Raw genomic sequence first — 25,436 nt, forward strand, 5'->3', positions numbered from 1 at the left:
CGGCGCTGTTACCTTTCCACTGGGCACTGCTGATCTTCCATCATTAATTTCCCCCAGATCTGAAAGGTCTGTAGCCAATTCCAAGAAATAGTGGACATAGGGAGCTGTCTTACACTGAGTCAGACCATTGGTCTATTTAGTTCATTATTGTCTACACCAGGCATAGGCAAACTTGGCCCTCCAGATGTTTTGGGACTACAACTCCCATCATCCCTAGCTAACAGGACCCCTAGTGGTCAGGCATAATGGGAACTGTAGTCTCAAACCATCTGGAGGTCCAAGTTTGCCTATGCCTGGTCTACACTGATGGCCAACAGGTCTCAGTCTACCTCGAGATTGAACCTGGGACTTTTTGCATGCAAAGTAGATGCTCTGCCACTGAGCTACTATGGAGAACTTGTATGGAATATCCACCAGGCTGGGCTGTCTCCAGGTTTGAGGGGGGCCTTGAACAAAGTTCCTTCTGGTTGGTCCCCTCCCCTATAGGAAGGAGAAGCAGCAGACAGTATCATCCCAAGCACCATCTGGTGTCTGGTTTTAGCTGCCCTTTAGATTTCCCACAATGCTTCGAAGTGACGCTAAGATGGCAGTTCACACACCCAGCTGCTCAGCACTGACTGGTGCACAGGAATGCTTAAAAAAGGTGTCCCAATGCATGCACCAGTAGATCTCATGACCCCAACATCTGCTGGATACTTCAGAGTACTGATGCTGGTCCTGCCACCAACTTAAAAGTTCAGCTTATGATTCTTAACTATTTCTCCAACCAGCATTGCAGGTTGCAGCAGGATAAGAGGAAGTGTGAGTGAATCAGGCTTCCCATTTCTGTATTCTTGGTGTATTTTATTTATTTATTTAACAATATACCGCTTAATCAACTAAAACTTCTAAGCGGTTTACGTAATGCAATATAAAATACCGATTCAAATCAAACATTAGAGACAAATGGGCATAAAATGTGTCAACATATAGATAAAATCAGCAATTTGAAAACAGATGTACATTTTAAAAAATGCATGTTTTAAAAATTACATGCCTGGGTAGACTTGGCTAAGCTGTTGATTTATTTAACATGATTTGTGTACTGCTCAGTTATCAGAGCAGTCTGCATCAAACAATGCAAAGCATTCATTGAGACAAAATCAAATGAAATCAAATGTCGACATCAAATTTATCAAGGTACAAACAGAACCAGCAATTTAAAAACAATTACACATTTGCAAAACGACATGCTGCAATGTACAAAGTGGTAACTACTGCTCATGCATCTCCTTATTAGATGTTCAAATTTGTACAAACATGGAAGCCTGGGGACAGGAAGTTCCTACACTTCAACTGACTCAATCATGCTTCCCTCCCAGCTGTATCATATGAACTTGCACCATTGTCTGTCTTCATTCTAATACAATGGCCTATGTACTTTTCTTTTCTCTTCTGTCTGATCTGCATAGGTGGATGGAGAGATGCACGCCCTGCCGCTGGTGATAGACAGGAGAGACGTTTGGGTAAATCAGGAGGGGAAGAATATTGTCCTGCAGACAGATTTTGGCCTAAAGGTCCTCTATGATTCCTCCCGTTACATTCTGGTAAATGTTCCCAGCGTGTACCAAGGTCAGATGTGTGGCCTTTGTGGCAACTTCAACAGTGACAGGAGCGACGAATTCCAACTGCCCAATGAGAAGAGCTCTGGGAACGTGACAGAGTTTGGGGCATCCTGGAAAGTAGAGCTTAATAATGCCGGCTGTTCAGATGGCTGCGGGAAGAAATGTCCCTTGTGTGGTGCTGCAGAGACAAAGCCGTATCAGGTCGAGAGCTCTTGTGGGCTGATCAAAGCCACATCAGGCCCCTTCAGCGAATGCCACTCCCTGGTAAAGCCGACTGAGTACTATAACCGCTGCCTCCATGGCATGTGTGCTGCCCATGGGGCAAAGGACATCCTCTGCCAGAGCCTCCAGGCCTACGTTGCTGTGTGCCAAGCAGCTGGAGCAAACATCAAGGCGTGGAGGACAGCCTCCTTCTGCCGTAAGTTTATATGTGGATCTGCTTCTCCATTGGTGGTCAGCATATACTATAGGCCTGCAGCGTTTTACGGTTCCTCAGCTTTTTCTGCAGTTCTGGACCCAAATGTAGGTCTACTCTCTGTTCACGCTCTCTGGGTTTTCCACCTCCCTCCCTCCTTCCTGACAGTCAGTGCGGTGCAGTGGTTAGAGCATAGAACTAGGGCTGGAGAGGCACAGGCTCATATCCAACAAAGCTCATGGAACAGCTTTGGGCCAATCACTTTATTTAACCCTCCAACCCCACACACTGCCCTTAGCCTTGTTTCCTGCCCTGTCTCTCTCTAGTGCCTAGGGATGGAGGAGACATTCAATTCAGTTTGCATTTAAAGGCAAAGCTACCTACTTCACACTTTCCATTAACAGTGCACAAACTGAAACAAACTTTGCTCTCCTCTGAATTTTGCTATGCGGTTCTCCAGCCAAGTAATGTGGACAAAAATACACATACTGTGGTTGGGCATGCATTTAAAAATGAATAAATGCATATGTTGGTGAAAAAAGCATCTTTAAATGCACAGTACTACAGTGGTACCTCGAGTTACAAATGCCTCAGGTTACAAACGTTTCAGGTTACAAACTCTGCTAACCTGGAAGAGTTACCTCGAGTTGAGAACTTTGCCCCAGGATGAGAACGGAAATTGTGTGCCAGCGGTGCAACGGCAGCAAGAGGCCCTATTGGCGAAAGTACGTCTCAGGTTAAGAACAGTTTCCAGTTAAGAACGGACCTCCGGAATGAATTAAGTTTGTAACTAGAGGTACCACTTTACTGTGGAAAATTGCTTTGTGAAAGAAGAAAAAGAAATGCATATTTGGAGAAATTTGCCTTGAAATACTGATAAAATTTAACAATGACTTTTTAAAAAAGAAAAGTTAAGTTCCAAATTGATATGGAAATGAGCAGAACTTAATCTAATATAGGGGGCGGGAATGACAAATTGAGAGAAATAGATTGGCAGATTTACCCATCCCTACTAGTCTCCAGCTAGCTCAGCCAATGGCAGAGGGGGTTTCCCGCTTGCTCCATCCTTCACAGACAACATTCTGACAGTTCAGCCAATCACGACCAGCAGCTTCACTCCCACCAAAACCCTTAGCATATTACAATTTTTTTAAATATATATATATTATAATTTATTTTTAAAATTTGTATACCACCCTTCATCCACAAATCTCAGGGCAAATCTCACAACAAAAAAATACAATACAAAAGGACAAAATACATGATAAAAACAAGAACAAAAAACCCCAAACCAACAACTGCCTCCCCACCACCACCAACGGAGAAGGGAATGGAGGTTGCTCAGTTGCCATTACTCCTTCCATTGAATTGTCCCTTGATATCCTCCTTGCATGCATGAGAATCAGGGGAACTTTTCTTGGCAATCGTATCATTGTGTTTCCCTTCTCTCTTCAGCCCTTGCTTGCCCTGCCAACAGCCAATATGAGCTGTGCACCAGGTCTTGTGACTTTACATGCGCAGGCCTTTCTGCTCCCACCCTGTGCACCAAGAAATGCTTTGAAGGCTGCCAGTGCATTGCTGGCTTCGTGTCTGATGGGGAAACCTGCGTGCCGATGGAAAGGTGTGGCTGTGTGCATGATGGGTACTACATCAAGGTTTGTCCAATATATTCCTCTTTCCTTTTTATTTAATAAATTTATTTATTTGGTTTTTCAGATTAAAACTTTACAGTCACATGTCTCCGATGGGCAGGCTCTTCCCCGGACGCCAACTCTCAGGCCCCAGACTCTCAGCCTGGCGCCCCTGAGAGCCTGGCACCCGGGTGCCCCGCACCCCTGGCACCTATGGTTAAGACGGCCCTGTGTCCAACATGAAAACAAGATTCCAGGGAATCTCTTGGCCTCCCCTCTTCCCCTTTGTGGGTCCTATTGTTAATCATTTCCTCCTGCATCTTTTATAACAATCAAAAATGTTTATCTCTCCATTGTATCCAAAAACTTACCATTAAGCTACAAGTGATATTCCAATCCTACTAATGATTTTAACTGTTTAAAATTTACATGACAGAAGCTAGAGCTGTTTAGAAAATCTCTCTCTCTCATCCAACTTTCGTAGAACCATTTCCCCTGTGACAATATTCAGGGAAGGAGGATTTTCATCTGTTTTGGAGGGAGAGGAGGAAATATCAGGCCATGTCAGAGGGTTGGCTTACCTTTGCATGTTTTTAGACAAGTTGACCAAAGGCATACCCTCCAAAACTTTGAAGCCCAAATCTGGGATGCCATCTTCCCAGAAACTGTCTTCCCAATTTTTATCTTGACAGCATGGTGGCCATTTTGGTTTTTTTCACTTCTGGGCATTACGGAATATAGCTAGGTCAAAAGTATCAGCCCAGTTCTAGTCAAAAGTTTGATGACCTTACCTTTTCCTATCAGTTCAAAAGCTGCTATTGATCAGACCAGTGCAAATAATCAACTTGCATGTCTGGGGATTCCCCTGTAGGCTGAAGAAAGCATCGTCTCCAAGGATTGCTCTGAAAAATGCACCTGCCATGCCTCAGGCCGGCTCACCTGTGAAGAATTCACCTGCAAGAAAGGAGAGGCATGTGCCCTCAGGAACGGCGTGCGGGCCTGTGTGAAGCAGGAAGGCCAGTGTACCCTCACCTCAGGAGCCCAGCTCATCACCTTTGACGGTGCCTCGGGGGAAATACTCTACAGCGGTGCCTATGAAGTGGCTTCCCTCTGCGACATCCACACCCATGCCTGGTTCCGAGTGGTGGTGGATGTCAAGGAGTGCAGTGATGGGGACGTGATGGCTGGGGCTGCAGTCTATGTCTTTTTCCGAGATGCCTTCATTGCCATCAACAAGAACAAGGAGGCTTGGGTAAGAAGCCCTGACTTGATCCTTCTGGTCATGTGGGTTGGTGCCTCTCCTCTGCCCACAACCCAGTTTGGAGTTCTGACTCCCAACTCAAAGACTCGTGAGCTAAGTGACCTTGATATGTGCCATGTTCTCTTTCTCTGTCTGTGTGCTCCAGGTGAATGGACAGCCAGTGAAACTTCCAGTGACTGTCTCTGAAGTTGTGTCTGTGAGCCTCTCCCAGGATGTGGTTGCAATCAGCCATGGGGCTGGTCTTCAGGTTCTCTATGGACTCAGAGGGGAAGTGACATTGAAGGTCAAAGACAGCCTGGCGGGCAAGCTTTGTGCATCCTGCGGAAACTTCAATGGTGACAGCTCTGATGACCTGATACTACCCAATGGGAAGGTTGTGACGAACATCGCTGAGGTTATTGATGCTTGGAAAGCCAGAGACTTTATTGGCTGGTGAGTCACTTCCCAGTTGTTCCAGTGCTCTGCTTGTTTCCTAATCTAGACATCTCCAGTTTGCTTGGAAATGGCAGACCTGTCATCTAATTGAGAAAGAGTTTTGGTCACAGCTCTTTCCTTCCAACCCCTAACCTCCTTTTCGGGCACAACAGTAACCATGAAAACTAATACTAACATCCAGTTTAATTGCCATGTCTTCTTGTCCCAAAGCATCCTTGGGAATGGTAATTTTGTGAGGGAGCTAACTCTTTGTTAGATTTCTGGAACTGGGATTCCCACTGGGTAATTGGCTAATTAATGATGGCTGAATAGAACTGAAAGTGCCTTTGATGCATTGAGTAGGCTTGCCCTTAGGACAGCCTTCCCTAACCTGGTGCCTCCCAGACATTTTAAACTACAACTCCCATCACCCCTAGCTAGCATCGCCAATAGTCAGAGAATTTGAAAGTTGTAGTCCAAAAATCTCCAGAGCTTGGGGAAGGGCTGCCTTGGGAGCTTGAGAGGCAGGTTCCAAACACTGTCTTTGGCTGACCCACTCCTTGGACTAGCCATCAATGACTAGCCAAATTATGTTTGAAATGGCTAAAAATAGAACAAAAATGCTCCCTCAACCTGCAGTTTTCCAGGCACTGCCATGTGAGCTTAACTGCACCTGGAAACATTCACCCAGGTGTGTTCCTGGTTTTAGACTTGACTGTCAGATCTTGGCTATTAAAGGCTAAACCACGTATGACATGGGAGATCTACAAATGGCCTCCCACCATTTTTTAATTTGCTTTTTTATATTTTAAAGAAGCCTCTGGTTTTTTTGACACACCCATTTATTTCCTAGTTGGGGCAATCATCTATGCTGCTATTCCTATTCTTAGTTGGGGCAATCATCTATGCTGCTATTAGGCCTGTGGTGAAAAATATATAGGTGCTTTCATGATGTCTGCAGTGTGGGGCAGGAGTAGTGATTTAGATTTGGATTAAATTGTTTAGCAATAAAGAACTAATACCCCATCCTCCCCAGTAGCATTTCCCTAGTCAAAAAATAAATAAAAAATCAACCTTTTTTCATTAAAAAAATTGTCTAGACAAAGGTCTTTCATACCACCCGCTATCTGATCCTTGTCACTGAGGTTGCCAAGGATTGAACCTGAGACCTTCTTGTATGCAAAGCTAGGGCTCTGCCACTAAGCCAGGGATGGGGAATCAGTGACCATCCAGATGTTAATGACCTCCAACTCCCATCATTCCCAGACAGCATGGCTAATGGCCAAGGATAATGGAAGCTGATGTCCCATAACAACTGAAGATCCGCAGTTTCCAAACTCATCCACTAAACCATGGTCCTTCTGTATTGCCTGCTGAGTACCTCAGATTTTTGGATCACAAATACCAGCTAATAGCACAATCCTAGTCATGTCTGCTCAGACGCAAGTCTCAATGGGGCTTAATTTCGGGTAAGTGGTTATAGGACTACAGCCTAATTCTTTTTTGTCTCTCTGTTGCAGTGAGCAATAGTTGAAAGTGACCATCAAGACTGGCACCTGCCTGCTGCACCAGTGATAGTTGCCTGCAGCTGTTTTTTACAATGTTGCTTTGGAGCATGGCTACATGTCAAGCCTGAGTAAGCTGCAAAAAGTCATGAAGGATGTTGCGAAATAAAAGTGCATGGTGAATGTCAATAAAGATATCTGCAGATTTGTCTCTAGAAAAATAATTCTGACCATATGTAACAAGCCTTTGCAGATTCTCAATCGGGAGGCTCGGTTGATGTAAGCCTGCAAGTTTCTTTTAAGAGAGGGGTGGGGGAGAGATGATTGATAGGTGCAGTAGACTCAGATCCTTTAAGACAACCTAAGGGAAACAGCATTTCCTTTAGATTCCCTTCCAGCCAGTGCTTCTTACATCACACAGCCCAGTAATAAATAACAGCTGATTGGAGCAGATCATGTGAGTAATGATGGCATGAAAATGACCTTCTACATGTCTTTGGCTAACACGTGGGAGAAACTTGATTGGAATGAACTTTTACACTTTTCTGAATTTTCCAATATGCTTTTTTTGGCTCCAAAACCTGCTAAAATTTGTAAGCACATTTATTTTAGGGTCAAATACATTTGGAAATGCATGCATTGAGGAAAAACATCTGTATTTCATTGTAAAAGACATATATTTATATATAGCTACAAATGTTCACACCCTTTTTTATTTTTTTTGAAAAATCACACATTTCTGTGGGAATGTGATGGATGGAATTGACTCATGAATGAACAGAAGCCAATGCTAATCCTACTCAGAGTAGACCCTTAAATGTTCGCACATGACTAAGCTATGTCCATTAATTTCAATGGGTCTGCTCCAAGTATAACTTAGTTAGAGACCCATGAGCTGTAAATAGATTCATCCATATTTTCCTGCTTCTAATCATCTCAAATTGTGCAGATGCCATTTCATATCAGGCCCACCTTAATGGTCCAAGCTAAATCAGACTGGAGAGCCGTTTCATAGCATATGCATCCATCCTGGGTGTGCAAGAAAATGAGTTTGTACAAACAACAGAAGTCTGTCAAAGGGTTTACTTCTTTATAGATAAGGACATGAATTTATAGCGCTTGGTTAGAGTGCAATAGGTTTACACATTTTCATCTCTGAACATCCTGAGATTCACAAGCCACCAAGGGATCAGATGCTGAACTCTCATCAAACATCAGGAAACATTTGGACAGGCTGAAGATAAAGGACTTCATATTGCTAGAACAGGTGAAAGGTCCGTCTACTTGAGCACATTTGAGTCCCACAGTTGCCAGGCAGATCTTCATGGAAAGCTGACAAGCAGAACAAGAAGCTGAGAGCTATTCCCCCTAATTATTTGTCTTCAGAATGTGGTACACAGAGCTACTGCCTCTGTACATGAAGGCTCCATTCTCAGTTATTGTAGATAATCACATTCCGTTTATTAACTGGATGCTCCACTCGTGCAGGAACTTTTGGATGTTTCTTTTTTTTTTTAACCAAATACAGCATTGTTGTAAGGTGCTTGTGCATCCAGTGCATGCTTCCAGATTGGGATTTTAGATATAGCTAGAGAGGAAAAGGCATAAGAAGAGTTGTGTTATGCAGAGGCCATGGGCTGAGCCTGTTTTTGTAGATGCTCTAGTTGCACAGTAACACAGGCGCCGAGTTGCACTCAGCATTTGGGGGGACCCAATGCGCACAGAGGAGGCAGATCATCAGAAAGGTACGCTGGCAATCCATCTGAGATTGTCAAAGGGACACACAGGGCTAAGGTGTCCCTTTGATGATCAGGAAGGTGTGTTGGCGATCTCAAATTGGCACTGGTCATTTGGTTTTCTGCCAGCTATGCTTCCCAGAATGCTTTGGGAACAACACGATGTGGCATTGCTCTCAAAGGCAAGTGGGATGTGTCTAGTAGTGGGATGCTAGCGGGACACATTAAATAAAGAAATTGGGGTTGGGGTCAGAAAAAAGGCTGGCCTTCTCATAAGTTGAAGGAATGGAAATAGCAACTTCCCCTCCCAAAGATGGTTGCTCGGCTTCTCCCCTCCCAACTCCTGGTACTGTGCTTCTGCAAGCCAAGCAATGGTTTGGCTTAGTGTGATGTGCAGACTTCCGCTCTTCATTTATCTTACTCTAAACAAACCATGGATTGGGCCCTTAGAAACAACAGCAGTCTGGAGAGTCACTTACCAGTCTAAGGAGTATCTCATGTGCAGGTATCAGTAACTGTGGGAGCAAGCAGAGGAGAGAGAATTGTGAGGCTGGCCCTCAAGGTGTGGCATCTGGCAGCCAAATGTTTCTTCTTGTTACATTGCTTCTAACACTGACTGTGCATAGCATGTGTGTGTTTTGGTTGGGAGCTGAGGAGTGGGGAATAAAAAGTCCTTGTACAGTAGTACCTCGGGTTACAGACGCTTCAGGTTACAGACACTTCAGGTTACAGACTCCGCTAACCCAGAAATAGTACCTCGGGTTAAGAACATTGCTTCAGGATGAGAACAGAAATCGCACAGCGGGAAGCCCTATTAGCTAATGTGGTACCTCAGGTTAAGAACAGTTTCAGGTTAAGAATGGACATCTGAATTAAGATCTTAACCCAAGGTACTACTGTAGCTGCAGGAAGTGCTTGCAACCCAGTTCAACCCAACAAGGACTAAACCCCATCTGCACTAGACATTTGCAGCAGTATCATACCACTTTAAGCAGTTTGGGCTTCCCCCTCAAAATCCCGGGAGCTGTGGTTGGTTAAGGATGCTGAGAGTTGCCAGGAGACCCAAATTCATCTCAGAGAGCTACACTTCCCAGATAACAACCGATCCTTCTCAGTGAACCCTAGAAATTGTAGCTTTGTGAGAGGAAAAGGGGTGGCCCAAAAGCTTTCAGCACCTTTAACAAATTACAGTTCCTAGGATCCTTTTTTAGGGACACATGACTGTTTAAAGTGGCATGATGTTGCTTGCTATGCATAGTGCAGATGGGGCCTCAGAAAGGGAAGGAGGGCAGCAGTGTGAGGAAGTGGGGTGTTAGACCTGGTGTGAAATATATGGGGGTGAAAATTTGAAGAAAAGCCAATGGTTCGGGAGGCACAGAGCTGCCTTTAGGCAGCTATGATGATGATGATGATGATGATTGATTATTATTTATACCCTGCCCATCTGGCTGGGTTTCCCCAGCCACTCTGGGTGGCTCCCAACATAATTAATGATAATAATAATAATAAAAAAGAAGAGAAAATAATAAAAAAGAAGAGAAGGCCCTCTGCCTGGTTCCCTGTAACCACACTTCTCACATTGAGGGAACCGCCAGAAGGCCCTCGGCACTGGACCTCAGTGTCCTAGCTGAACAATGGGAGTGGAGACACTCCTTCAGGTATACTGGGCCGAGGCCATTTAGGGCTTTAAAGGTCAGCACCAACACTTTGAATTGTGCTCAGAAACGTACTGGGAGCCAATGTAGGTCTTTCAGGACCGATGTTATATGGTCTCGGTGGCCACTCCCAGTCACTAGTCTAGCTGCCGCATTCTGGATTAGTTGTAACACTAGGGATGGCCCTGGAGAGAAGTGAAAGTCATTTCTGCAAGGTAGAGCATATTCTTCATGTGCAGAAGGTCCCAGGTTGAATCCTGGGCACCTCCAGTTAAAAATCTACCTCCCTGCCTGAGAACCTGGGAAGCTGCTGCCAGTCTGAGTAGGCAGTGCTGTGCTAGATGGACCCTCTGACCTGAGAGACGGCAACTTCCCCTACGTTCCTATGAGTGTAGGCTAGTTCTGTAGCCTAAAGCTGCTCCCGGCTTCCCCAACCTGGTGCCCTCCAGATGATTTGGACTACAACTCCCATCATCCCTGGCCATGGGAAGCAACTGTTGAGAGTTGGAGCCTGATACGTCTAGAGGGCATGGAGCTGGGGGAGGCTGTTTTACCCTATCACAAATAGCCAAGAGCCACAGTCAGACCTACTCACCACTCTAAGAAGTCCCTAGCCTTCCAGGCATCAACGACCTCAGCAATGTCTCCTGCAATCTGACCACTGGGCAGCCGCAGGTCATCTGAGACTTGATTGTTGAAGTTCCCGCAAGGGGCACACATCTTCCCTGCCAGGCTCTCCGTGACTCTCACGGTCACTTTGCCGTTGGAACCAAAGAGAACTTGCATCTGGGAGCTTTGGTCAATGACAATGGTGTCCTGAGCTTCAGTGATAGACACGGCGTTGGAGACATTCACTGGAAGCTGCACCAAGAGCCCGTTGACCTGAAAGGCAAAGAGGACAGGCTGAGGCAGAGTCATGCTGAGAGTCATTGGGGGTGAATGGGATTTGTTTCCCAATTCCAGAAGGAGAAGAAAAAGAGGGGCAGATCAAAGCAGAAACAGGACATACATAACAAACTTTTGAATTATTATTATTATTATTATTATTATTATTATTATTATTATACGTTGCCTTTCTCCCTGGCTCAAGACAGCTTACAGATAAAAATATGTGCTAAAAACATAGAAAATACAAACATTAAAAACAATTAAAACATTGATGGAATTAAAATTATATGCATATATGAATTCTATTAAAACCATATCAATAATTACAATAAAAACAGCACGGCACCAGCCCTTTCATTAAACGATTGATACAAACTAGAGATAGGTCCATCCCTAACCCTGCTTCCTGCTTTACAAAGTGTCCAGCTAATTGTTTCCAGGAAGCCCAGAAGCAAGGCTCTTCTATGCTATATCTCCCAGCAACTGATATTTAGAGTAGGGGTGGGTGAATCTGTCAATTTTGGGTTCACCCAGTTTCTCATTTTTCCAGCCTAAAGTTGAGTTCTCCACATTTTTGCATCATTTTGCAACTCTCTTTAAGTCCTTGTGAAAATTCACCAGCATTTTCGTATGAATTTTTCTTCATATACATGTGTTTCTATGCAGATTTGCCTCATATACACATATTTGCAGAGCCATTTCCCCTAATATAATGCATTTTGTATGCTCTTTCAACTTATATGCATTTTATGCACTCTTTACCCCAGTACATTTTTTGTGCAGTGTACTGCAAAATTCAGAGAACTGCAGGTGTCAAAGGATGGCTGTGCTTCAGTACATTTATTATTATTATTATATATTATTAGTATTATTATTATTATTACTACTACTACTACTATTATTAAAAGTGCAGTGTAGGTGGGTTTTGCCTTTGGATGTGAACTGACACCCATAACATTTCGGCTGAAGGTTCCACTGAACTATTGTGGCCGACAGTGGCTTACCCAAGTCTCCTTGTAGTTGGTCACTGAGATGAACGCTTCTCGGAAGAAGACATAGACGGCTGTCCCAGCTGGCACAGTGTCTTCATTGCATTCACTGACATCCACCAGCACCTTGAACCAGGATGGTGACTGCTCATCACAGTAGGAGGCAATCTTGTAGATGCCACTAGCCAGCAGTTTCCCTTTGGCTCCATCAAAGGAGGTGAACCAGGCTCCTGGGCTGAGTGTGCAGTGCCCTTCCTGCCTTACACAGCTGCGGACCTTGTCTGTGAGCACACAGGTCTCCCCTGCAGCACAGCTGGTTTCTGCACAGGTGAGCTGGCCTGAGGGACGACAGGTGCATTTTTCTGAGCAGTTATTGGAGATGATGGTCTCTCCAGCCTGGAAAGAAATTCGGGAAAGATGATAAGACTTCCTGTTGAAAATCAACTTTTAGATATCAAAACCAATACCGTAAATCCAGGAGGGAAGGATGGGTTGAAGGAAAGGATAGGAAATGGAATCAAAATTATTTTATTTGTTTATTAAATTTCTTTCCCCACTTCTAAACAAAGAAAAAAATGTACTTGAAACATTTAAAAAAATTAAGAAGAATGAAGAACATTGTTAAAAATTAAGAACTTATCGTCTCGCTTTTCAGGCCGAGGGAGCCAGTGTTTTTCCACAGACAGCTTTCTGGGTCGTGTGGCCAGCATGACTAAACCGCTTCTGGCACAATGGAATACAGTGACAGAAACCAGAGTGCATGGAAACTCCATTTACCTTCCAGCCGCAGTGGCACCTATTTATCTACTCACACTGGCATGCTTTCAAACTGCTAGGTTGGCAGAAGCTGGGATAGAGCAACAGGAGCTCACCTCATCAGGGAGATATGAATGGTTGACCTTCTGATCAGCAAGCCCAAGAGCCTCAGTGGTTTAGACCACAGCGTCACCTGCTCCCCTACTTAAGAACATTTTAAACCAACCACATATCCCCGCAGCTGATTATTTCAATGTGGCTGAGAACAGTATCTTTCAGCCATGAAATGAGCATAAACATGATGGGGGTTTTTGTTTTAAAAAAGACAGATGACATCTCCAGGGAAGGCATTTCACAGGCAAGGAACTCCCACCAAGAAGGCCCTGCCATGTGTCCAATGATGGTTGTATAGATCCATGGTGATCAAACTTTAATACAAAATAGGCAGCTGCTGCAATGGAAGCAAAGACTGAGAAACAAGAGGCCCTCTCTTCTTTTATACGACAGCCACCATAAAATCAGCACATACACCATAATCTGGCCATTGGAGCAAGACAGACAGACAGACAGACAGACAGACAGTCTGTTTACATAGATATAAATAGATATACGTGTGTGTGTGTGTGTGTGTGTGTGTGTTACAGATAGATAGATACACTATATAGAAGGATCTGGCAACTTCTGTTTCAGTGTATCTGAAGAAGTGTGCATGCACACGAAAGCTCATACCAAGAACTAACTTAGTTGGTCTTTAAGGTGCTACTGGAAGGAATTTTTTCTTTTGTTTTGTGTGTGTGTGTGTGTGTGTGTGTGTGTACATACAAAAGGTTTCTCTAAACTGTATCACAATCACTGCAATGCTGAGGCACCTTCTGCTTCATAAACCATCACCAACCTTGATGTAGCGTCCATCATAAGCACAGCCACACTTGTCCATGGACACACAGTCTTCCCCATCAAACACGTAGCCGGTGTCACACTGGCAGCCTTCAAAGCAATCTCCGGTGCACTGAGATGGAGCAGATAAGGCAGCACATGTGAAATCGCAGGATCGGGTGCACAACTCATAATGGCTGTTAGCTGGGCAAGGCAGAGCTGAAAGGAAGAAAGGAAGATGTACAGAATGAGATGATCTGCATTCAAGGGTTACCTACAGCTCTCCTACGCTGTGTTAGATAAGCTGTGTTATCTATCAGCTCTTCGTAGCTCTCTGACTGTATTGGCCTTGGAGGGCTGATGGGAGTTTGAATCCAACAACATCTGAAGACTTGGCTCCCATGATGTATGCCAGTGTTCTTCAATCTTGTGTTCTCAAATGTTATTGGACTACAACTCACCATCCCTGATCATTGACTTTGCTGATGGGAGTTGAGTCCAACAATAGCTTGAGAGCCAAGGTTGATGAGCACTGATGCATGCCATGCTGAACTTCTTGGAGGAAAGGAGGAATGGAAATGAAATTCAGCAAATAGAATTATACCCAGAACAGTTGTTTCTTCTTCTCCTCTCTCTAGTACTCTAAAAATATGTCAAGAGCTAGTGTAATGCAACATGATGTATCTGAAAAGAGAGACGCAGCTTAGGCTCCCCAATCCCTCCTCAGACACAAAATATACTGTATGGACTTGGGAAAGTACATTACAGTGGTAGCTAGGGTTAAGAATTTAATTCATTTTGGAGGTCTGTTCTTAACCTGAAACTGTTCTTAACCTGAAGCACCACTTTAGCTAATGGGGCCTCCTGCTGCCGCTGCGCTGCCGCTGCACGATTTCTGTTCTCATCCTGAAGCAAAGTTCTTAACCCGAGGTAATATTTCTGGGTTAGCGGAGTCTGTAACCTGAAGTGTACGTAACCTGAAGCATCTGTAACCCGAGGTACCACTGTAATGGTCTTTCAGATCTGGTACTTCCTAATGTGACCCCCCCCCCACTAGTTGTGCCCTTAGCTGTATAAGAGAGATCAAATCGCTATAAGATGTGTCTTCATAGAGTTGGAACAGTCAAGCAAAGGTCTGACCCAGCTTCACTGAGATTTACAAATTATCTCTCACCATTCGGACATTAGACCTGTTCTCAGTCAATAGTACCAACAGGAGACCTTTCTCTCATGAAAGACAAGAACAAAACAGCTTTAGAGGAGTGATTTTCCTCAGGGATAGAACATGTGAGGAAAGGGTTAAAATTTGCTGACTTACCACAGAAGGAGGTCGTTCTCCATGCTCCAATCTTGACTCCAGCCAGTTGGCATGAAGCTGCATAGGCCTGAAGGCTTCGGCAGAGAGTCTTTGCAGCTCCATCGGCCACACACATGTCATGCAGGCACTGCCTCAAGTACTCAGCAGGGTTCACCAAAGAGTGACAGTCTTTGAATGGACCTGTCTTGGACTGGATCATTCCACAGGAGCTCTTGGCTTCGTATGGTGCTGCCTGTGCTGCAGCACAGGTGGGACATTCCACACCACAGCCATCAGAGCAAATGGCACCATCCACAGGGACCTTCCAGGAGGCTCCAAACTCATCCACACTTTGGGTGACTTGTCCATTAGGTAGCATGAAATCATCACTCGTATCACCATTGAAATTGCCCCCAAGTCCACACATATGTCCCTGGTAGGTACTAGGAAGAGACACATGGACGAACGAGGAGGTATCATAAAGGACTGTGAGGCCAAAGGATGAATGGACAATGATGTTGTTCCCCTCCTGGGTGATCCAGAGTTTCCCATCCACTGTATTCATTGGCAAAGTGTAGAGCTCTCCACCCACCTGTGCAAACAAGAAATCATATTAGCTGGATGGAGGTCTGGTTGTAAATTCAAACACAAGTGGTCATCACTAGGAACTACATACCATAGCTTTCCACTTCATCCCCCTTTCAAGGACAATGGTGTGTCCGTGAACAGAGATCACAACTGTCCTTGTAATAGGAGAACGTCCATAGTCAAGCATGCCGTTCTCCACCAACACGGAGAACTTCACTAGATTAGGGTCCTGGCTGCAGACTTGGGCTAAGGTGTAAGTACAGGAGCCATGGAAATCAAAACTTCGTCCATCAAAGGAAATATAATGGGGGTCACCAGATGCTATAGTTGTGCCATACCCCACAGGGTGGCAGCCTTGGATGCCATTCTCGACCCTGCATTCCTCATGTGCTCCACAGGAGAACTGCCCACATGTGGTGGCTCCATTGTCCAGACAGCGGCACTTCTCCTGGCAGGAGCTACCAGGATAAAACTCCTCTCCCTTCTTGTAGTATCTGCCCTGGAACATGCAGCCACACTCTTCTGGAGGGACGCACTGATCCCCACTGAGGATGAAGCCAGTATCACAAAAGCACCCTTCTGTGCATGGAGCCTCACACACTTCCGGAGCTGAGAGGCTGTTGCAGGTGGCAGAGCAGCCACTTCCACAGAGCTCGTAGTGGGAATGGCGTGGACAGGGAGTGCCTGGAAAGAGAAGAAAGGAGAGGAGAATGACAACCATTGCAGATTAACAGTGAGGATGCATCCAACCTACATTTCAAACAAAGGTTATATTAATGGAAATTCTAGTGGTCTTGGATAGTGGGGAGGGAACACTCATCCAGGAAGAGAGATGTGTTCATTGGGATTCCTAATGTTTTCTGGAAGGATGATGGGACTGAGTGGCTGGAACAGAACAAATGGCCTACATGGGGACTGTATTGTGTAAGTATCATTCAGAGTGATAGTGCAATAGGACTTCCCAGAGTACACTGCAATTAGAGGCAAGCTGTTCTGGGATGGATTTCCAGTAAAGAAGAGAAAAGGGAAGGATGATACTGCCGAAGGGCCTTTTATGGGACTATCCCAGGAGGAGACTATTAAGTTAGTAGACAGCTGTTTTTCAACAGAGGATTTTGTGTTCTGTTGTCATAGCCCAACTGAACAACAAATGATTGATGTAATACATAGCCAATAGGGCTATGCATCCTGGGCCCAATCCAGCATTTTGGATTGCATACCCTCCAACGTTTCTCCGATGAAAATTGGGATGTCCCACTCCATAATGATAATTTTACTATTTATACCCCACACATTTTACTGGGTTGCTCCAGCCACTCTGGGCAGCTTCCAACATATATATAAAAACCCATAATAAAACATTAAACATTTTTTAAAACTTCCCTATACAGGGTTGCCTTCAGACGGCTCGGAGGTCAGATAACTCCATACCCTCCAACATTTATCCAATGAAAATAGGGACATCCTAAGAAAAAGTGAGACATTCTGGGATCAAATCAGAAACTGCTTCTCTAAATCAGGGATGTCCCTGGAAAAGAGGGACACTTGGAGTGTCTGGGATTGGCCTAAGGCTGGCCCAAATCTGGATCCTAAATTGATTAAGAAGCCTGCATTCATGTTTAATTAGAGCTTCACACTTTATGGTGGCCTCCAAATGATGTTGGACTCGAACTCCCATCAGTCCTGGCCAGTATGAACAATGGTCAGTGATGAGGGGGCAGCAAATTCTGGAGGGCAACATGTCAGCTATCCCAATGTACTACATGAGTTCCCACCCAAACATTGCTTGCTAAGTGTTATTGCTCATTGCAGATGTTGATTTTTCTTGGGGCATTTCAGTCCCAATGAGGTTCAGAAGTCTGCAATCTGCATCCAAAAGATCTTGGCATGTGTCAGAACTGATCAATATTGTCACCAACCTTTCCTTCTCGCCTTAAAACAGAAACAGAAGGAATCCCAAACAAGGTTTCTCAGATCAGTTCTGAGGCTAAATTGGCTTTGAGGGTGAATTTTGATGGCCTGTGTGCAATTGTTTAGATTATCAAAAGTCAAATACAGTATTTATTTCAACTCAAAAACTGTAGGAAATATTGGGGCGGGGATATGCCACTCTACATAGTCTAATGCAATTTTTATTCCTGAGAATCTTTAATTATTATTATTTTTAAATAGCATAAATTTGAAAGGTCACAAAAGTGATGCCCTCTCTTCAAACCACATTTTCAATGAGGGGCAAGGCATCTGCCCTCCACTTACAGGGGTGGGGAGAACAATACCCTTCGGGGGGGGGCTGGCTCGAAACACTTTGGCACCTGAAACAAACCACAGAATAGCACCATCACTCCCTGCCAGGGAAGAAGAAGTGAGTGAAGATCTATATCAGGAACAAGGTGGAGAATAAAGGTCTACATCAGGAGCAGCTGCCCCTGTGGATCCTGCTGCCTGAGGCAGTTCTCTCCCCTTGTCTCATGGGTGGACCAGCCATGTCTTCAACGGTCACTTAACTAAAACTCCCATTATCGCTGACTGACTGGGGCTGATGGGAGGTGGAGTCCAGGAACATTTGGAGACCCTCAGATTCCCCACTCCTGATACATGAGGCAAAATCATGGTTTTGCACCTTGGACTGGTGCATATATTTTTAGCATTCAGTGGATATTTGACACATGCTCATGCAAAGGCACATGAGCACATGATGCGCAGATGCAGGAGAGCCCAAACTTACTGCAAAAAGAGGCTGATCTCCATTTCCCAACCTTGATGTCCAGTGCTTGGCAGGCTGTCACATAGGCACTGATGGCACTGCAGAGAGTGTCATGATGACCCTTGTATTGACATGTGTCAAAAATGCAATCCTCAAAGTAGGATGTTGGGTCAATGGCCTCATGGCACTGTCTGAGTGGTCCATCCTTCCTCTTGAGGATCCCACAGAACTGGTCCCCCTTGTAGGTCTGTTTCTCTGCCTCACTGCATACTGGGCAGTCACTGCATCCTGCAGAGCATCCTGGGACATCCTTCAACTTCCAGCTGTCTGCAAATTGGATTTCATCTGTCGTCTGAGTTCCATCCTTCATGACAAAATCATCACTGGGATCCTGATTGGCATTGCCACACAGACCACACACAGCATTGGCGTAAGTGTTGGGAATAATGACCCTGGCATAACTGTACCAGTCAAAGCTGACTCTCAGATCAAAGTCTGTTTTGATGAAGCCATGGACTCCGCTGATGTAGACCTTCAGTTTATTTTCGTAGGAGAAAGGCAGGTCCACAAAGACTCCATTCACCTGGAAAACATTGAAGTGACCACCCATAGGGTTTTAGTGAGACATCTTCAGGTAGGGCTCCCTGTCTGAAACTCTGGAGAGATGCTACTACTCACTATTGACAATACTAAGCTGGTTGGACCAAAGGTCAGTATCAGTATAAGGTAGCTTCTTATCCTCCTATGCTCAGAAGGCATTCTATTGAGAACACTTCTGAGATTTTTCTTTCCCACACTACTAGAATATTGTAGAATTTTCTCTGAATATTCTCCATCATATATGTGTCAGCCAGCCACTATTTCTCCTGATTCCTACAATGCCTTAGAATGACACTACATATGGGGTATTGCAAAAGTTGAAAAACAGTGTCCAAGTTGCTACCACAGATGCTGCTATTGTCATTTTAAGCAGCAGCAATGAACAAACAAACAAACAAACAAACAGAAAACCCTTGGGAGGGGAAAGATGTGCTAATGGTAAGTCCAACCCCCTGAGGTTCCCTAATTTAAAGCTTCCTCACACTTTCCCATCCTCCAGCATTCTTTTTCCCTTTGGTACCTTAATCTTGCGTGGATGCTCTTGGCTCAGACTGATGGTCATGCCATAGACCTCCAGAGTCACCACTTTGGTAAAGGACACTGCCTTACTCCCTCGGTTGTTGTTCTCCACTGTGACCAAAAATGGGGTGAGGGTGGGGTCCCCAGAGCAGACCGCTGCCATCTGATAAATGCAAGTGCCTTGGAAGTCATACTTCCTCCCATCAAAGGTGGTATAGTGAGGGTCTCCAGTTCCTATGCAGGTAGAGTATGTCGTCCCCTTGCAGCGGCGCACGCCATTCACCAGGACGCATTTCTCGTTGCCTTTGCAAGCGGCCTTCTGGCATCTCACTTGGCCCAGGCTTGGATCACACTTGCAGCGAGACTGGCAGTTCTCGTCGGCCCAGAACTCCTCCCCAGCCTTGTAGCGGAGGCTGTTATGCATGCAACTGCAGTTTTCAACAGGGACACACTTGCCACCGTTGAGGACGTACCCATCATTGCACTGGCAAGTTTTCACACAAGGATCTTTGCAAGCAGAGGGGGCTGACGGTTCAGAACAGGTTGCTGGGCAGGCATTTCCGCAGGCCTCATAGTGACTGTTTTCAGGGCAGGTGTCGGCTGCTGGGTGGTGGGGAAGAATGGATTAGATTTGATAAGATATTACTTTTACATATCAATTAGACAAGCAGCACGTGGGGCTCATAGTCAGTTTTTAGAAACTATAAAATAGGGAAGGGAACCAAGGACCCAAAGGCTAAATGCAGCTCTCCACACCTCTCTATCTGGTCTACAGAGCCCTCCTTGGACCACACACTCTCTTCATATGGCCATCAATGGCCCTGCTTTGCACCCTGGGCATTTTTGCCTGACTGTAATGCATACTTTGATCATTCTTATTGCTAGTCTGGATGGAGGGTACAGAGAGGTGTGCTACTATGCTGCTTCACCCACTTTTGCCTCTGGCCCTGCCCACCAGTGTTATGTGGCCCTTGGAAGCTTGCCTAGAAAGGAATATGGTCCTCAGGATGAAGAAGGTTCCCCACTCCTGGCATAAAGATAACTAACCTGCTGATGGACCAAATCCTACTTGGACCAAGTCTGTTGATAGAATTGTAGAGTTGGAAGAGACCATGAGGGTCATCTAATCCAGCCTCCTGCAATGCAGGGATCTTTCACCTAATGTAGGGCTCAAACTGACAACCTTGGTATTAGGAATCTCATGCTCTACCAACTAAGCTATCCCAGCAGTTCAATAATTATTGTGTAGATGCATAATGGGGGCAGCAGTTGCAGGGAATCATTGCACACTCGGGGACATGAGCCTAAAGAACTGTTGCTGGCCCACCTTCATTTTCCCAGTAGCCTTGGTTGCTTCAAGAGCATCCACAGAGACTGTACATTTTCATGGGGAAGAGCAATGAAGGAAGAGAAAGCCACAGGATTAGCTGAGGGTTGCTTTACTCTGTAGAGCAGGCATGGGGAACCCATGGCCCTCCATATATTGCTTGAACTGCAGCTCCCCTCACCCCTCAACATTGGCCATGGTGGCTGAGGCTGTTGAGAGTTGGATCCCAACATCTGGATAGCCACAGGGTCCCTTAAGTCCTGCTCTAAGGGAGCTCTTCCTGTAACTCCTTGCCTCTGCTCCCTTGAACCCCAACCCTAGTTTTGCGACCACCTCTCATTTCGTACATGCAGTGCTGCTGTGGATGGGTTCACCAGCTGAATGATGGACATTTTCTTGGGGAGTGATTTCTTCAGCATACGTCTCTTTTGCCTGTTGGTCAGGCTGGGCTTGTCCACAACCGGATGTCACCTTCCATTCATCAATGGCAATGCCCTCTTCTTTGCAGGCGGTGGCATATGTCTCCACTATTTGGCACAACACATCTTTGTCCCCTCCTTTTAAGCACATCCCACTGACACAATCATTAAAGTAGCTGGTGGGGCTGACGGTGGGGTGGCATGCTCCAAAAGGGCCTCCTGAAATTTGACTGATGACCCCACAATACCTTTTGCTGCCAAACAGTTCCTCCTGTCTATCACTGCAGGCCAAGCAATCTCCTTGGCAAGAATCTGAACAGGCAGGGTCCTGATCATCGCTCTTCCAGCTCCTGGCCCAGTCCACCACTGAGGAGGTAAAGGTACCATTCAGATAAGTTGTGTCATCATGGGGTTCTGTGTTGAAGTTCCCACAAAGCCCACAGGTGGCTCCATAGTAGCTGCTGGGGAGAGTCACCACTACAACCCCATCAGTGTCATACATCACACGGAGGCTGAAATCTGTTTCAATGATGGGCAATCCATTGCTCTCAAAGACCTTGATTTTTCCACCCTCCAGAGTCGCAGGGATGCTGGCTGCCACACCATTCACCTAAGAAGAAAAAAGAAGGGGTGGCAGGGTAAGGGAGAGACACACTTTATAGTCCTCTCCAGCAAACTTTGTCCCCTGGATAAGTCATCACTGTGTGTCATTGGTTAATATCCTTAAAAATAGGTACCAAGGCTGTCTGGGAAGTATGCCCTCCATGTAACAAAATAACCCTTTCCTCTTTTGGTGCCTGGGTCACCACGGGGCACTGAGAAGTAGGCTTCCTCCGGATGAGGAGGCTCAATTTTTCCAATTGGCCCCTTCTCCCTCTAGGTACTCCATGAATGTGCCAATATTTTTTCATGATCACACCTAGGCTTGTGGCCATCTCTTCAGCCTGTAGCTTCCAACCTAAATGTGGATACATTCGCACCATACATTTAAAGCACTTTTACATCATTTTAAACATGCATGACTTTCCCCCGAAGAATCCTGGGAACTGTAGTTTGTTGAGAGTTGTTAGGAGACCACTATTCCCCTCACAGAGCTACAGTTCCCAGAGTTCTTCAGTAGGCAAGATTTATTGTTAAACCACTCTGAGAATGAACATGTCTTGAGGTGCCCTTGTTTTTCTGATTCCTATTAGTGCTGGTACTGAAAAGAGTCACTGGGACGAAACACTTGTGGTCTCTGACTCTCCTTATGCCCCACTTTTAGCATTTAAAGGACCAAAAGATATTTGGAGCTATTTGCAGCTCATTTAACAGATTATTTGGGGTTGTGGCAGGGATGATTACCAATTTATTGAGATCCCTCGAGTTTTTTCACTAGCGTTACTGCAGCTCATTATGCACTTCTGACACCATGTAACAATTCTGGGTCTGCAGACAGATATGAGGAATTATTTGGAAGTACCTGGGTCACGGGACTCGGGTACCCAAATTACCAGCTTCTTAATAATAAGGGAATAGATCCAAATTACGAACTCTAATGTGGTCTCTCTCACCACCCCCACTATATAGTTATAAATGGAAATGACCCAAAGAACCTGGATTCTTACCATGAGTTGGACACTTTCTCCCTTGTTAATGGTGACTGTGTAACCATACACTTTGAGATGGCTCAGCTGCATCTTGGCAGCGTCCTGACTGTTCACGTTGCTGCTCTTCTCCTCCAATGAGAAAGGGACCAGTGTGGAGTCACTGCCACAGTACTTTGCAATGGTGTAGGTGCAGGAGTCTTGAATGTCCACCAACAGACCATCAAAAGTCTGGAAATCCTGGGCAGCGGAGCCCTGGCAGGTCCCCATGTACTCATGGACACATCTCGCTTGACCATTCTGCGTCACACATGTTTCCTTTGTCCTGCACTGGAGATTTTTGCAGGGATCTGTGAGAGGAAAATGCAACCAAGTCATTTTAAGTAGGTTCAGGTAGATAATGGCTTGAACCTTAAGATAAAGTAATACGAGAAAGTTCACTTAGAACATGGAAGTCTAACATGAAAAGTTATGAGTAGGAGTGGAAACCATTTGGAGAATGCATAAAGAGCATGGTGAGGAGTGTTATCCTTCTCCTTTCCTATAATCTTTTAATACGATCAAAGTATTTCAAAGTATAATACTTTTAAATTTAGGTGCTCAGAAAAAAATTGCATAGAAATTGATCAATAAGAGTAATTTAAGTGATGTACTGGATAAGTTATGGTTTTTATAAAATTTTATAAGAGAAAATGAGAAAATATGTGCTATCTTTCCTAGTTTTGAAAAGTTCTTGTAGTCTATTTATTGTAATTTATGATATATGAGAATAGTGCTTTTTAAAGCATGTGGGGCCCCAGTTTTCAACACTGCCTTGTTATATTTTCTATAAAAGTGTGTGTGTGTGTGTGTGTGTGTGTGTGTGACTGACCATAATAGAGCTGAGCATCATTGAATCACATGGCAGTTGTTTCAGTTTGCATAATGGTTTTAGAAGTGCAAAGTAGGTCATTTCTCATTAGTATGCAAGCAGGACTGAATTTCTCTTCCAACCCTAGCCCCAGACAACATGGTCAATGGTTTGGGATGATGAGAAGATCTAGAGGGCACTAACATTGCCTATCCCTGAGTTGAAGGATGAAAGAAGAGGAGGGGAAAGAAGAGCTGGAGAGAAGGAGGGGAAAGGAATCTCATTTTACCATTTGCACAAATAGCTGGGGAGCCATAAGCCTTCTCATTTCCAATTCCAACACTCAGCAGCCCAAAGGGGGAAGAGGCATGTTCTATTGTGTGGACTGTATATCCCTGGCCCAAGCTGTGTGATGCCCAGGAGTATTCAGTGCCAGACACCAGCTTCCACTGAAGACCACTCAGTGGTCTCTTATCCAAAGTGATCCCGGAAGTCTCTGAAGATTTTGCAATGATAAGGGCATAGTTTTCAAAATGGCCGTGCCCATAGATGTGGTACGCCTGACAATAGCTGGAGATGTCAGGGATTGCCATGAAGAAGGGGTCATATTGGAGGTTCCCATAGGTTCCGCCATCACTGAAGAACATCACCTGGACGCCAGAACTAGCTGAGAGGGACATGGCAGTTTTCCCTTGAATGCCATACATCGTCGCCCGGGCAGCAGGCAGATTCCGGCTTCTCTTGCTCTGTTCCATCTGAGTATTGGCATGAGTCTTTTGGGAAGTGGAAACAAACACCATGTCATACTCCATGTTAAAGGGCAAAGAGGGGATGATGAAGTTGGTGCCCCAGCTGGAAACAGGCAAAAGCTGCTCAAAAACATGGTCACAAGCATGGACTTGCCTGGAGACGCATGTGTGTCCACTGTAAACAGCTACCGGTTTCTGGGAGACTATTCTAGTGCCTGAGAGGTCCACTTGGCTTTGTAGCTGAGCAGCTTGATAAGGCTGGAGGGAGATGGGGAGCATGGTCCCCCGGGGATAGACTCTTCCTTGGAATGTAATAGCCCCTTTCAGGTAGACCTCAACTGCTGTAGGTTCTTCCCAAGCTATGATGGCTACCTCTCTGTAGCGATCTGTGCCCACGTTTGGGGTAACGACGTAGTACTCGGTACCTAAGCTTGCTACGGGATAGACAATGGCGGTGTCGGCTGTCTGGGGTTTGTAGTTCAGAGAGAGAATGGATATGTCCTTGTCAGCCCGGACAGTGAGGGTGTTTTCAAAGACAGTGCTTCCAACCATCTCCGCCTCTGGTGGGATTTTCACTGACAGTGTTTGGCCAGCATTCACCTCGGTCTGTACTCTTAAGGCAGGCCGCTTCATAGAGATAGTAATGGATGTGGCAGGAGCATACCCTGTGATGAGCAGCTTAAAATCTCCCTGGAACATCCGTGGCAAGCCGTTCTGCATGAAAGCTGTGATGAACTCTCTTCCTAAGGGGCTAGAGGAGACTGTGGCAGGGAGCATGTTGAACATCATCCAGGCAGGGCCACTTGAAATACCTAAAGGGGGTGGGGACGAAGTTTGAGAAAGTCAGTGAAACTTTTCATTGGGGCCTAAAAACTATTAAAGTAGGGCTCCTTGAGGAATGCATTAACTGCAAATTGCTTAATGAATTCAGAAGAGCCCTGTTGAAGGACTAATTCAGTATCCTGTTCTCACAGTGGCCAACCAGATGTCTGTGGCAAACCCCAAAGCAGGAATTGGGTGTGATACTCCAATCCTGATTGCAAAACCCCAGTAAATGGCATTTAGAG

The 25,436-nt window shown here is 45.2% G+C and overlaps 2 protein-coding genes across 2 annotated transcripts in view; one reads left to right on the forward strand and one right to left on the reverse strand.

Moving 5' to 3' along the window:
* Positions 1–5,476, forward strand: part of LOC114602436 (IgGFc-binding protein-like) — a 70,941-nt gene extending 65,465 nt beyond the window's left edge. Inside the window, exons 33-36 of the mRNA XM_077932486.1 lie at positions 1,452–2,022; positions 3,475–3,674; positions 4,522–4,902; positions 5,057–5,476. Coding sequence (XP_077788612.1) covers positions 1,452–2,022; positions 3,475–3,674; positions 4,522–4,902; positions 5,057–5,347 — 1,443 coding nt within the window. The 3' untranslated portion in view covers positions 5,348–5,476. The remainder of the gene's footprint in view (positions 1–1,451; positions 2,023–3,474; positions 3,675–4,521; positions 4,903–5,056) is intronic.
* Positions 5,477–7,901: 2,425 nt separating this feature from the next.
* The window catches only part of LOC114603554 (IgGFc-binding protein-like), a 28,152-nt gene continuing 10,617 nt past the window's right edge, over positions 7,902–25,436 (reverse strand). The window contains 12 exon segments of the mRNA XM_077932084.1: positions 7,902–8,418; positions 9,046–9,081; positions 10,817–11,103; positions 12,114–12,494; positions 13,750–13,949; positions 15,049–15,619; positions 15,704–16,299; positions 18,341–18,902; positions 19,440–20,041; positions 21,113–21,794; positions 22,792–23,120; positions 23,910–25,181. Of these exon segments, the coding sequence (XP_077788210.1) occupies positions 9,075–9,081; positions 10,817–11,103; positions 12,114–12,494; positions 13,750–13,949; positions 15,049–15,619; positions 15,704–16,299; positions 18,341–18,902; positions 19,440–20,041; positions 21,113–21,794; positions 22,792–23,120; positions 23,910–25,181 (5,489 nt within the window). The 3' untranslated portion in view covers positions 7,902–8,418; positions 9,046–9,074.

This window comes from Podarcis muralis, chromosome 7 (genome assembly GCF_964188315.1).
Source record: "Podarcis muralis chromosome 7, rPodMur119.hap1.1, whole genome shotgun sequence".
NCBI lineage: Eukaryota > Metazoa > Chordata > Lepidosauria > Squamata > Lacertidae > Podarcis > Podarcis muralis.